The sequence below is a fragment of the Tyto alba genome, unplaced genomic scaffold (assembly GCF_018691265.1).
Source record: "Tyto alba isolate M040663 unplaced genomic scaffold, T.alba_DEE_v4.0 Super-Scaffold_33, whole genome shotgun sequence".
NCBI lineage: Eukaryota > Metazoa > Chordata > Aves > Strigiformes > Tytonidae > Tyto > Tyto alba.
Genome location: NW_024881308.1, coordinates 7295775 through 7309652, shown reverse-complemented (window position 1 = coordinate 7309652; position 13878 = coordinate 7295775). Strand labels below are relative to the sequence as shown.

General features: G+C 39.2%; 1 protein-coding gene across 14 annotated transcripts in view; it reads right to left on the bottom strand.

The window, feature by feature from the left end:
• EYA2 (EYA transcriptional coactivator and phosphatase 2) overlaps positions 1-13878 on the bottom strand; it is a 103644-nt gene that overhangs the window by 26234 nt on the left and 63532 nt on the right. For all 14 annotated transcript variants that reach the window (XM_033003629.2, XM_042801131.1, XM_033003623.2 and 11 more), the window contains 4 exons: positions 8826-8893; positions 6700-6877; positions 4955-5082; positions 4368-4451 (listed from right to left, as the gene is read on the bottom strand). In XM_033003629.2, coding sequence (XP_032859520.1) covers positions 4368-4451; positions 4955-5082; positions 6700-6877; positions 8826-8893 — 458 coding nt within the window. The remainder of the gene's footprint in view (positions 1-4367; positions 4452-4954; positions 5083-6699; positions 6878-8825; positions 8894-13878) is intronic.

The window sequence follows — 13878 nt, the reverse complement described above, 5'->3', positions numbered from 1 at the left end:
AAAATCTAGAACGTGACTTTGCCCGACTCTGATTTAAAATTGGGACATCATGTGCTGCATTTTTTTTTGCAGTATGTTTTTCTTAATTCAAGACAATTCAAAATGCTGAACAATCTCAGAAATTGCTATTCTTACAGGGTATTTTATAGATTGTAACTCCCATGTATCAACAGACATCATCAAAGTACTGATAAAGATCCAACATAATTCAGGAACTTAGACTGTCCTATGTATTCAGTTCTTTTAAGTCAGTGCTAAAGTAAAATCCTTTCGGTTTGGTTCCAGGATTTCAGAGTAACTTGCACATAAAGGTCAATTTTAACTCCAGATTTTACTTTACACACAATTAATTCTCACAACTAAAATCCCAAGGAGTGTACAAACACTGAACAAGAATTGTTCCTACATTCTGGGAACAATACAAAACACAGAGAAAAGGTATTAGCTTCACACATACCCCTCAGCTACAGAACACAATGCACCCAGTGCCCCCTTTTTTCTTGATACTAGTCCTTCAAAAAGCATGAGAATGAATCTGAAATATAATACATAAAATTTCCTACACTGAAAAAGATGCAGAATTTTTTTTTTTTTAATGCTTTGACAGCACAGATTATGGAACAATCTTGCAAATAGTCAGGGAAAGGGGAATAGACTCATGCTTTTTTTTGGCACGCGAGTGCGTTCAATCTCTTTTTATTGTGTCTGAATTAATACCACCAAAACAGTCTGTGTTGTGCCTAGTTGCTTCAAACAAATGACCAAAGCCCCTTGACTCTTACCCAACTCATGTGAAACCCCAGCAGCACTGTTACCGATTTTGACCCGTTTTTCCCATTATGTTTAGTCAGTGATTTGGCAAGCAGATCTTTGCAGACACAGTAAAGACTCCAGCCATCTTCCTGTTGAATGGGAGCTCTATTATACACGCCTGAAGGGATTAGAAGGGCTGGGTGGACAGTACATTAAGCTCTAAAGCTATAACTATGGTCTACATCTGTTGTGGTCTCTAGGCACATGGTAAATACTCTGCACCCATATAGTGATCAGAAGCCGGCAGAACAGGTTTCTAAACCCTCCTGAACATAATATCCAGAGTTAACTGCCTATGGAACTTTTTTAAAAATTATTATTATTTTTTCTTGTCAGAGGGCCTCCTGCTGAGAAACGGAAGGGTGGAAAGATTTCCTCAGGTTTGACAGCTTTGCTGCCCCCATCACTTAGACCGTGACTCTGTATGTTTGTGCAGGTATGCATCCATTCAACTGTGGGCAAGAAAGCAAAAGGAGATGTGAATTTGCAGGCCACTCTGACTGCCACTATAAAGATTATACTGCAGTGACCGTATGGGAAAGACATCAAAGCCAATGTCTGATGACTCTGTAATCCATGGGATAGAGCAAAGAGTTTGGGCAGAGGGAACAGAAAAAAGAACAGCCTAGGCTGGACTGTTCATTCATGCTTCAATCTTGAGTAAATTTTGTGTTTTAACCTCTGTTGATACTGTGAAGAAATTATTTTCTAAACACCCCTGATGAACTGTCCATTCTCTGAGGAGCCCAGCAAGGACCTCAGAGGTTTCCCTTAGAAACCAAAGAGAATTCTCACATGAAATCAGGTCAGAAAACATACACTGAAGCCTTAATTATTAATAATACATACTACAACTGATAATCCTTTTTATGAATTCTTCCCCCTCTTTTTTTTTTTTTTTTTTTTTTTTTTTCAAAACCAGATTTTTTTGGACAGCTCCCTATTGCTGCCATCACCAAGAATGGGGCAACACACAGAATCATTTGAGATTTTGTAGCCAGAGGACACAGGAGTTTAGACCCAAATCTCTGAAGCTATGGTTGATGTTTCTTCTCCCCTCTTCCCAGAAAGAGGTGTTATTCTTCAGCTTGATCAATTTATAGACTAATTCTCCGAGTGGCTGCACAGGAGCTCTACCAGTGCAACAGGCAGGATGATACTGTGACAATGATGTTGGCCAGGGGAATGGTGAAGATCATATAAAGTGACACTTTTTTCCTGGAGGAAGACATACTGAACCAAGACCTCCATATGTGAGACTTAACTCAAAGCATGTGCATGTCTAATTACAGGCGTATGAATCTTTTATAATCAATTATGGAAAAAAATATGAATTTTCAGCCTTTATACTTAATTTACTTTGAGATTAACACTTCCTGCATTATTCAAGTAAGAGATCCTGAAACTCTATTAGCCTCTGGCTCACTGCTTCAGTTGTACTTGATAGTTCAGCTCACTTAAACATTTTTGAATTGTGTTACTACTTAACAGTTCCCAGGACAGTCTGTCTGAGTGTGCTATATTTCCTTCTTGGTTTAAGGTTTGTTCCAAAGCCCACCAAAGCCTCTGGTTGTCTTTGGATCAAGCTGTTATTCTATAATACTTTTATAACACAACCATTTCCCTTATAGGAATGCTCTGAGGAATTTAATACTGATGAAATAAATGAAGAACTATGAAAAAAATCCTTGTAGAGAAGTTTCTCAAACAGCCTGTTGTAACTTAATAAAACAGGCAATTAATGCATTCAAAAAAATACTCCTGTTTGTATCATTCTTTACATTTGTATAAAAGAAACAGCCAACAGAAGTTTGTCATTTTGTACCTTTAAAGGCCTTCCAAAGCAGACAATCCCCTGAGTTTCCATTTTACTGTCTTTCTCTCACCCTAGTCCCTTTTGCAGGCTGCTGCTCATGAGTGCCCTGTCTTGGCCTAACTGCTCTCATGGCCAACAGGAACAGCTTGGCCACTGATGAGTGCTTTTGATAAACCCTTTCTGGCTCCACTCCCTGACCCCACTTCATCCCTGCACCCGCTGCTCTAGAGATAGCAGCTTCTGCCTTTGTGGCAGTCCATCAGCAAGAGCTCACAGGTACTGTGGTCACAGGGCTTCTCACCTCCACAGGTCCATCACAACCCTTGCTCCATCACCATTTGTCCCCATGCAGCAGATTCCAACCCCACACCCTCTAAACTTGTGCAGGAGGCAGCAGATGAAGGCATCTGCTTCAGAGATTTTATGCTAGGACAAACTCAGCCCATTAAGGGAATTCTCCATATGCATATTGCAGCCCCTACCCCAATGCTAAGCATGACCACACAGCAGATCTACGCAGCCTAAGTTTATGTTTCCCAATCCTGCCTAATTCTATTTTTTTCAAGCAGTAGGTTTGAGCTTAGACACGTATACCTCAGACTGCATCGTTCGTTACGTTCCCTGGGAAAAGTAACCACTTCAATTACCTTGTACAACATGGGTCTGAATAAATCCCTGCTTGGAAACACGTGCTTGGTTTTCAGAGGGTGCTGTTAGAAGTGTTAGCAGCATTCCAAGTGCTGCAGTAGACTTCCACACCACAAACACCATTTTATATCCTTTACAACTGTGCACATCTAACAGCGAACAATAAATCTATCTTACTAATTACACATTCAGCTTGTTATAACCATCGTAAAACAAGTACAGCTGGTAAAGCCATGAAATGATGTCAAATCATATTTCTGCTTTCTAGAGAGAAGCAGGGTTATTTTCGTCTCCTGATGAAGCTGACTGTTCAAAGCCGTGTGTGGAAACAGCTGCCAACTAGGTCATCCACCTTTAATTAGGTAATGATATTGTCTTTTTTCCTACCCATTTAAAAGTGTTTGACATTCTGTAATTCAAAGTGACTTAAGTGTTTATCGTAAAAAGCTGCCTTAGGAAGAAATTGAACCACATGGTACTAAATCCAAGAGCCAGCGTTTTCTCCTTAGCAACCAAGTTCAGTCTGTTCAGCCAGAGAGAGAGTTACCTAAAAAAATGGAATTGCCTTCATTTCAAAAGGTGTATCTGAAGTATAAATAGCTAAAAGTACAGTTCCTAAAACCCCTTAAAAATGTGAGCTTCAGCAGCCATGTGGGAAGCAGAGCCAGTATTCTTCATGGCAATCTAGACTCACCAACACAAAATCTCTTTTAAAAAGTTATCTGAGATTCATAGGAAAACAGTGGTCTAACAAAAAATGTGTTACCTCATTCAGGCTAGAGTTTATGCTGTCTGGCTGCTTGATAGGCTCTTTCTTGCAGGAGACAGACACTGAAAGAACATCCCAACGTCATATCTAGCAATAGCTCAACAATACAAGCTTTTGAAAAACAAGGGGCTACTTGTAACATGAAAGGGAGGTAAATTATATTTTCACATGTTAGAAGGAAATACCACAGGACATATTTACACAAATGTGTCTGAATAAAATCGGCAGCATCTGTTTGAAAAGCTGTCTCATTATCTGCCCCCACAGTTCCCGATGCAATTTGGCTGGACAAGCAGTAATGCTAAAAAAATTAAATTTTACCTTCCCATATCTGGATGCAAAGGTTCCCGTGAGTAAGGAGTGAAAAATAATTATCGTCTCATCCAAATCCCACACAAACACACGCTGTGATGACAGATGGAGTGGAAAAAAGAAATATAGTTACATATTAAGCAACTGCAAGAATTCGTTCAGTCAGGAAATACGTCCTGTTAGACTAGAACTTTTTAAGATCTCAGACCCATTTAGAGAACTGGCTGCAGGTGCTTTGTGAAAGCAGGCAAAATGAAGCATCAGGAATTCTGGAACAATGTGTGTGCTGGTCATTCTGATAGTCTGCTTTCCTAACAACCACAGAAATCCCCTGTTGCATGTCAAGCCAGGGAAACAAAACAGCAGACTTCTAAAAAGCCAAAAGGAAAAAACATGTACATCTGAAGAATAGTTTGAGATGCTGATAATACAGAAATTGAGCAATTATTTTGACTACCCATGTCTGTAGGCTTCAGTTATATTAATGATTTTATGCTGGCTCTTACAACTCACTAGTCTGACAGTGGGATTTGCTAATAGATGCAACTGTTTATCTTTGCTGGATTTACTAAGGGAATATAAATTAAAGTTATTACCTCAATCTCACTGTCAGCAGCAGGAGAAGGATCATTGCTTCTTTTTGACCGGGCTCGTACCTTGCCATCTGACCCTCTGTGATGTCTGTCTGATTCTATATCTTTTGCTGGTGTTGTTGAATATTCCCCTATTATGAAAAAAGAAATTCCACTGTAAACTTAAATTTTGCACTGTATCATTATAATTAAAGCACGAAACCTTTTAATGGAGAACACCAGAAACATTGTGAAAACATTAGCAAAAACATATTACTCTTTTTGTGTCAACAGCTGACATTGTTAGATAAATAAATTTTAAATACTAAGACTTGTTAAAACAGTTTCAAAAATCACCAAGACTGTATATATAACATTTTAAAATTGGTGTGTCACTTCTAAAACCTTATGACACTTTTCATTGGAAAAAAAATAGCTTTTTGAATTTTATTCCCTCCATGCTTTTCAAGAGAAAAATTAGGCAATGGAAAAAGAAACCAAGACCAATTCAAGTTCTGAAAAAATTTTTTTTTTTTTTTTTTTTAAATTTGATGAATGCTCATGATTAAAAATGTACTTTCAACATACAGAACCAGCCTGTTTAGCCATATGCCACTTCACAGAGGACAGTATTTTAGAAATAACCAAGAAGAGGCAGTGAAAGGTGAACTTCTCTTCTATAAAGTATCTGTTTTGATTAGCTTGAGTTTCATAAACCTGCCTGGATTTCACTTACCTTACATTACAAATCCTTTTCAAACATATTTTTCTTTTCACCTTGCTAAGTTGTGGCCTCTCCAGCTTCCTAGAATAACCATATTCTTCTTCAAAGAAGGTTGGATTGTGCCTAATGAGCCTTTCTGAAATCACCCTTTCTCAAAAAGGTTGAGATAAGATCTAAGGAACAGAAAATCCTCCAACTGCTTTTAGAGCAATCTGTGATCACTTCTTTTTAAAAAACAATATTAGTTTATTTTTCTTTCAGAGCAAGCACAGATGTTCAGATTTGTTTTATAAGTCAGCAGACCTATAATGGGTGTATACTGTGATCATCCACAAATTATGTGGCATTTTATATAAATGTTATTGCATGCCAATGAAAACTTTAGTAGGGAAGTGATATCTGAAGATTGTACTCGAACAGTACATTGGAGGATCCTATTCTGTCAGTAATTCCATAAACCATTTAAGCTTTGAGACTTAAAAATTAAGCACTCAAAGAGAAACCGCAAATTTGGAAGCCTTTTTCTGTGGAATTAATCTTGAACTTTCAACTTACACAAACAGTTTGTGTTGATTTTTTTAAAGAGGGACTTTCTCATTCTCTTGATATACTTATTTATGAATGTGTATATTACATGTTGTAAGAGGTGAATGTAAACCTGGACAGACATGGGCTAAAAATCCATCAGACAATCAGGAAACTATGGGGCTTTTTCAGAGCATGGCTGTTTGTTTTGAACTCGCTGCTACCCATGCTAGCCCTCAGTACAGATCTGGGTTCTGTATGTAGTTGTTTTATATTTCTGTACTACCTTTAGAGGAGATCTAACCTACTCATGAAAATGTCACAGGATGGTTTTAGAGATCCTGAATGTTCTTATCTCTTCCCCAAACCCTGTGTTGCACTGTGTAAGCAGAACTGTTAAGTGCTAGGAAATCTGATTTATCCATGTAAATATATGCATTTTTAAAAATTCCAAGTTTATATTGTTTATGTCTACAGGTAGTTGAGACTGCCGAACTGAAAACGGAAGAGATGCACCTACCAGACAGTGATTCTGTGCTCTGACTGGTGATATTGTGAGAAGACTCCTGCAGAGAGTAAGTGGAGGTTGGGATGGCTGAAGGGCTGATGCTGTTTGCAGACACATACGGAGAGTTGTAGGACGAGCTGTAATACTGTGAGTACTGGCTTTGAGGAAAGCTTGGATAAGATGAATATTCCTTTGAGGAAAAACAGAAACATCTAACTTCTGTGTATCTGGTTTTATCTTAAGGTACCACAAAGGCAGTGTTTTCTGCGCATGCAGCAAATCATGGTTCCGGAATATTTCACTAAAGAAGAATCATGTTTCATTCACTTACAAAATTACATTTCTGCTTCTCCCAAATATAATCCTACATTACTACGATCAAATAATCAACAAGAGGTCAGAAATCAGTCAAGTTCCACTTTCTCTATAGGATTTTAGTTACCAGCACTAACACATTTTGTATTACAGAGTTCTACAGTTTTAAATAGGAGTGAAGTAGGGTGGCTTTTTGAAAAGGGCCGTGATGGAACACATCGTTTCTGTAAACAACATAATACCTAAGAAATTAGAAGAACAGAATGAATAACTGGGTGAGGGTAGGAGCAAACAACGCTGCATTTTCCTATGATCAGCAACACTTTCTGATCAGCTGTTAGAATAGGTTACAAAAATGAAGAAAAAAAAAACAAGTAGCAATTGTTTTGCAGAAATGTTCACAGTTGAGATTGTTCAACTACCTCAGCAATAATTAAATGCCCAAGTGATCTTCCCTACCTACAGAAAAAGGAACTGAAAATGCAAGGTGCAAGTGACCTGGTGGATCTGAGGTATCAGAAAACCCTTCATCTTGATTTTAAGACTCCCAAATGAACTTTGTACTATTATCCTCATATGTTCTTTTTTTGTGAGAAGCAGGCCACTGGAATAGATTAGAAAAGTTCTCTCTGGATTTTAAAACATAGAAGGTTTAATTTGTTTCTTTTTGTTTTAACTGCAACTCCTGCTCTTTTCCACCTATTTGGTTTTTCAGATAGCGAACTGTATTCATGCTCTTAGGATTGTCTTTCAGCAAAAGGTTTTTATTTCTTCAGAAATGCTAATTAGTCTCTGGTATTAAATAAAGTTAAATAATAAATAGTCTTCAGAAAGACTAAAAGCACTTTCCTCCTTAACAGCTTACATCTTTGTCTGTGACAGCTATTTCATTAACTTTCACTCACTAGGGAGCTCTCAAGAACAAAGACTCAAGTTGTCATAATAACAATTAAACTGAAAAAGAAATGAGAGAATTTCATTGTTTTCTCTTAAAAGATATCACAAAATAATTAAAACAGCCCAATTATTTTTCACCTTTCTAGGTAACCTCCAATCAAATGTACTTTTATCAGTAAATGCTGATGTTTTTAGCCAAAACTGAAGTAATTGACCACTGTTGTCATTAAAAATACAAGTCAACAATCACCTTACAAACAAAGAATTGAAATTACTGGCCAACCAAAACACATTTTTTGGGACAATGTATTAATTTGTTTGCTCCAATCAAGAAGAACCATTTGCTACTGAAAACATCTGTCTTGTGTATATATGCATGCTGTTTATTTATACACACACATCTATCAAGGTATCTGAAGCATGAAGCCCACAGACAGGTGTATTCTCAAAGAAGGAAGCACACAGACAGCTCACGTGGCTCAATATTCATCATGCCTGCCAACGTCTCTTTCAAATTGTTCATATTTATTACACAGTGCCAAGACAGCAGACGACAGGATCACAGAAGTGGAGCTCTCTGTAGAGGATGGAAAACATATCTGAAAGTTGTAAGAGGGCAGAGGAATGATGAAACTCTTGGCACTACTACAGCAGCACAGCAGAGACTGCTGGGGCATCCTCCTCCTGCAAGGACTACACTCTGTGCAAGTGTGTGCATTGATACACGCATCTTAAAATTAATCAAGATACTTAGAAGTCCAGAAAACAGGCAGACCACAGGAGAAGAGCAGAATGGTGTTCAGCAAAACACACAGTAGTACCTTCCTTAAAGACATGTAAACACCAGAATAATTTCTCTGATCTACCAGTCTTCCAAGTGTTCAAAATAAGTGACAAGGTTGCCAATAATAAATGCTGAACCACACCTGATGCACAGCACTGAATCCTGCAGAATTTGTCAGGCCATTGGCTCCCTGGTAAATCCCTGCTGTGCCTAAGGGAAAGAATATCACAGTCATAAGTAACAGGATATATTAATACAAATGATTTCCAACAGGAAGTAAAGTATCAGCTCACTAGAAAAAAGTGTATCACAAATCTTGACAAATATAAGATGTAAAGACTTAGGGCTATTACTGAGGTCTGTTTACTGGAAGGCATTCACATACATCCATTACATATATTAAAACAACCACTTATGGAGCCAGTAAACAAAGCTGGAAAACAAGGACTCAACCCAAATTTAAATTTCAGTTGCTTCTTTTTCCAATAAATAACGGAATAGTATTTTTTATCATCTTCCTCTGTAGGAAAACCCCTCAGATTATGTATACAACCACACACACACTCTTTCATGCATAGGTATTTCCCGGAATTTGTCCTTATGGACAAGATACCTAAGAATTTTTAGAAGACTTTGAAAATTTGTTCCCTGGTATTGCTATCCAAAATGTAAGAACAATATTGCAAAAACATTGCTTTATCCTGGGATATTAGGAAGAGAAAGGATGGGCAGGTGAGTTTTACATGGTTCTGTCCCAAATGAAGCAGGTGATGTCCAGCCAGGCCTCCTTAGCTGGAGGTAGCATTACCACAAAAATTTTATCAGAAGAGAAGTTAAGGTTCAGAAAAGATCTACAGGAACAGCCCTCCTTTGCCTCCCATCAGGGAAGTGTTAGGAGAGCTGAAGCTTCCCATCCCCTGGATCCTGCACTCCTGGCAAGTTCTAACCTTGATTTAACTCCAGTCTACACTGTTTTCTATTTCAAAATTTTCCATTTCACATGGGTGAAAAATTTCCTCTTGAGTTTGTGTGGTTTGATGAGAATCTATACCAAAAGTCTTCCTGTGTCTTGCAACAGTGCTTGCTCCAAGGGCTGGCTGTTCATATACAGGACGCAAAAGCTGGACTATGCCATATTCCCTCCTATTGGAAGGCGACAGGCTCCTAAGAGGACTCAGACTCACGACTTCCACAGTGAATGTGGTACAGTTTTGGTGTTGTCTGGCCACAGTGGGCCCTTGTCTGGGCTTCATTTTGTCACCTGGATGTACCACCAGATCAAGGCCTAATCAGACACTCAGCCTTTTTTTCTTACCTAGTTTCTTACCATGTGAATGACTTTGAGCAGTGCTGTTTTAACCATACGACTTCTTGCATGTCTTCATGAGACAACCTTTCTCCAAAGATCCACTTGTGTATTTTTATTTTAAGATGCCAGATTAGCTAAGCTAGGGAATGGACAGCTGAACAAACTCCACTTTGCCAAGTGCAGCTATGAAGCACACTCACTGAGAAATCTCAAGCCAAAAAGAAAAAAGAGGGAGGACTCTGCCCTCCAGAACCGATTTGCTGCTACAAGTAGTCTTCAAAAAGAAAAGGGCAGAGAGGGGAAAAAGAGGGTGCAGGTGACCCAGGTACCTGGAGGCCTGGGTCTCCCCAAGCCCCCTGCATATGCTGGCTGGGGAGCTGAGCCAGCGCAGGCGGGTTCAGGTGATGCCTCCTCCTGGCATTCACCCCTCAGAGACAGTGCTGGGTGGATCGGTATCCAACCCCTCCTCCTCCTCACAACCCATATGGGGAGACTGCCCAGAGCAGCATCCTAAAGATGGCAATGCATTCAGCTATTGGCATTTCCCCACCTTCCACCCACATTAGGCTTTGCTTTTCTGCAGAGTTTTTCAAAGTCACGAGTATGCAGCAGGATGAATATATTCCTGTGGTATCTAAGGGTTTCTCACCACTGTGAAGGGGAGTAATAGAGCCCCAGCGCTTACAGGCAAAAACAACTTTCACAGAACACAAAACAGCTCTTGTACACCAGAGCTCAAAACAATACAGGGGGGAATTTTTGATCTTCCTAAACTGTCATTTAGAAACAATCCATCATCCTTTATTAAAGCTGTCAAGAGGGGGATGAGTTACCTCGAGGGACTCACACTTTATGTGTAAATTGTGATGAGAACATGTTTATTGCTGTGCTACCTGCACATGATACCATAGCTTCCTGGTTTCCAAACAGTCAGAGAGAATTATAAAAAGAAGGAAAGATCTGCACAATTGGAATGAACTTACTCTGAACTTTGTACCAGCTGTGCAAAGTGAGTATGTCCATCCACACTCAGGGTGGGTATGTGAGCAGGGAGAAGCGGGTGAAAGCGTAGGGCTGACAGGATAGGGAATGACTCGTGCTCCGAAGCTTCCCACAGTACACTGTGACTAGACCTTATGTGGTGGATTTTACACTGTGGTTTTGTAGAACATATTTTTGCCATTTTAGCTGAGCTACCCCAGGTCCAAGTTCAGGTGTCCCTAAAGGCTGCTGCAGTCTGGCTCCCTCTGCTCAGGGGATTTTCAAAACGAAGTACTGTGGTGCAGAGACAGAAAGTAAACTTCCTGTTTTTTTACCTGCATATTTAAGTACTTGGGAAAGTGCTTAAGACTGGTATTTCCTACAACCTGAAGTTCAACAAGGCCTAGGAACAGATTTTGGCAACTCAGGTTTTTCACTTATTCTGGCCCCTGTTGTTGTATCCTGACCAAGCAGGAGTACCAATTGAGCATAGTTTGTCTAAATTGAGATCAAACACAACTCTCTTTTTCTGCCCTTACAGCATCGAATTCAGAGAATGCAATCCTGCCCCAGGGTATACCTTGAGAGCTGCTAAACTCAGTATATCTTGGCAGCTCAGTATTGTTATAGCAGAACAGTTACAGATAAGGACACTTGAGACAACCAAACAACCCAAGCTGGTAAAAACTTGGAATTTCTTCACTTCCGAACAAGGATTAAAAACTGGGAGGAAAAAACAAAAAAACTCAAACAATTATCTGCATGTAAAAAAGTTCTTGAAGATTCAGGCTCAGAAATATTTAATTTCAACATCAACCTCTGTCCTGGGAACTAGAGCTGTCTCATGAGAACTACTATAGCCCAGTCCCTGTTCCACTTTACAGGCTAGATTGGATAGACCACGTTTTCAATGATGCACAATCAGTTCAAATGGAAGGAAAACAAACAAGGACCGAAGGCAATGAAGACACGGATAAACCTTCTCTCTTCATGAGCAGAATGAGGCCTGCTAGTTACAGTTTCTGCAAGCAGTCTTGTAGAATTCAGCAGTTCAGAACACATATTAGAACCAGTCCCAAACATTTACTTTTCCTCCCCAAGTTACTGATAAGAAATAAACATTTCCATAATAAAATAAACACTGCCATGTGCAATTTCAGTTTTATATCAGTGAATTTTACACTTAAGAAAATTTTACACTGGAAAATTACCAACAGACCTTTCATACTGGCATTATCAATTTGGCCCTACTCCCCATGTAACCAATTTTTTCAAATGCTTTCCCAGGTAACAGCAATTCTTGTAATATTCAGAGATAGAATTATTGGGAACAGTGCACACCTAGGAAGACTCTTGGTAAGGAATGCCTGGCCCCCTCCCTCCCATTTCTGACTGGATACTGCCCATTTCCACAGAACTTTCGCTTTCACATATATTGGCTTTTTTTCCTGACCTCTGAAGGCAGCACACGATCTCAAACTACAGCTGATTTTACCTTTACAATACTGTAGATGTGCAAGTGATTTGTTTCCATCTATCTTGGTAGCTCGATGTCAAGTAATTGCATTCAAACTCCTACTTGCAAATCAGAAACAAGCCCAGTATCTCTCCCTTTGGATCTTCTCCATATGGAATATGGTTCACATCTGTGTTCAATCAAACCAGTTGCTAAATGTCACAATGCCCTCATTCACAGGTAGCTTAAAGAACATTTAGCTGGTAATAAAACAATCTGGACTCTAGAGTAGAATAGCTCTTCAGATGTATGGTACTGTAAATGTTCCCTTAAAATATGTATATCACAAACACACTCCCATGAAAAGACATCACATAAAAGATGTGCATATGTGGTATATATTCAGTGCCATGACTCTTCCTTGATAAGTAGATGTGGCCCTTCTCTGTATGACTGTCCAAGGACAACATGTATAGAGAAACTCTTTGTGAGCTGATTGATGGTATATTCCTGTTCTCATACAGATGGATTCCCTTTGCTATTTTCCCCTCATTTCCTTTTTAATTCAAATATTTTAAAATCTATGCCATGGTCAATGATAATTTCAAATGGCATGCGAAATGGACTGTGCTCCTGCAAAAACTTTCATACCAGCTTCTCCTTTCTCTCAGCTTCTCCTTTCTGTCTTTCACTCACTGCAATAATAGGATGCATTTCTCCCCTTCCTTTCCAAGTAAGAGCAAGTAAAGAAAATAAGGGAATATTCACGGTCATTTTCAGTATCTTCAGAACTAAGCTCTGGCATTGCTAAAAAACTTTTTCTTTCAGTTTATGAATACACAGTATGGCGTAGGAATATTGGGAGTCTTAGGGAGTTGTGATTACAGACACAGGATGGGCCTGTGATATAGTTCACATCAATACCACAGCAAGTTTTGAAAATCAGGTTTGCGTCCCTGTATTTCACAGGTCAGAGGGGCCCTGACATCAGGGAGGTGTTTCCAAGTCTCCTGTACTGCTCAAAAGAGAATGAGCTGTTATATTTAGAAGAACAAATAGTTTGCACTTCCAGTATTCAATGAAATACTCAATAGAGGAGGTGGTAGCCAGGTTCAACACAGGTACATTAGGGCATTTATCACAGTTCTCTGGGTAGCCAGCAGCAACTGTGAGTCCATGAACACTCCAAAGATGGAACACTGGATTGAGATGAGGGTGTTCAGAGGCTGGATACAACGGGTGCTTCTGAATATGCTTGAAATAGAACAATGAAGCTTAGATCTAAGAACTTCCTCTAACCTGTAGATGAATCACACAGTGGTTCCAGGGAGAGTTCTCTCAAAGGATTATTTGATCACTTAGCACTAATAAAATAAATGCCTACTGGGTTCAGCTGAATTGCATGGTATTTTACAAGCTTGCATATAATGGCTTGTGTATTCTTACATC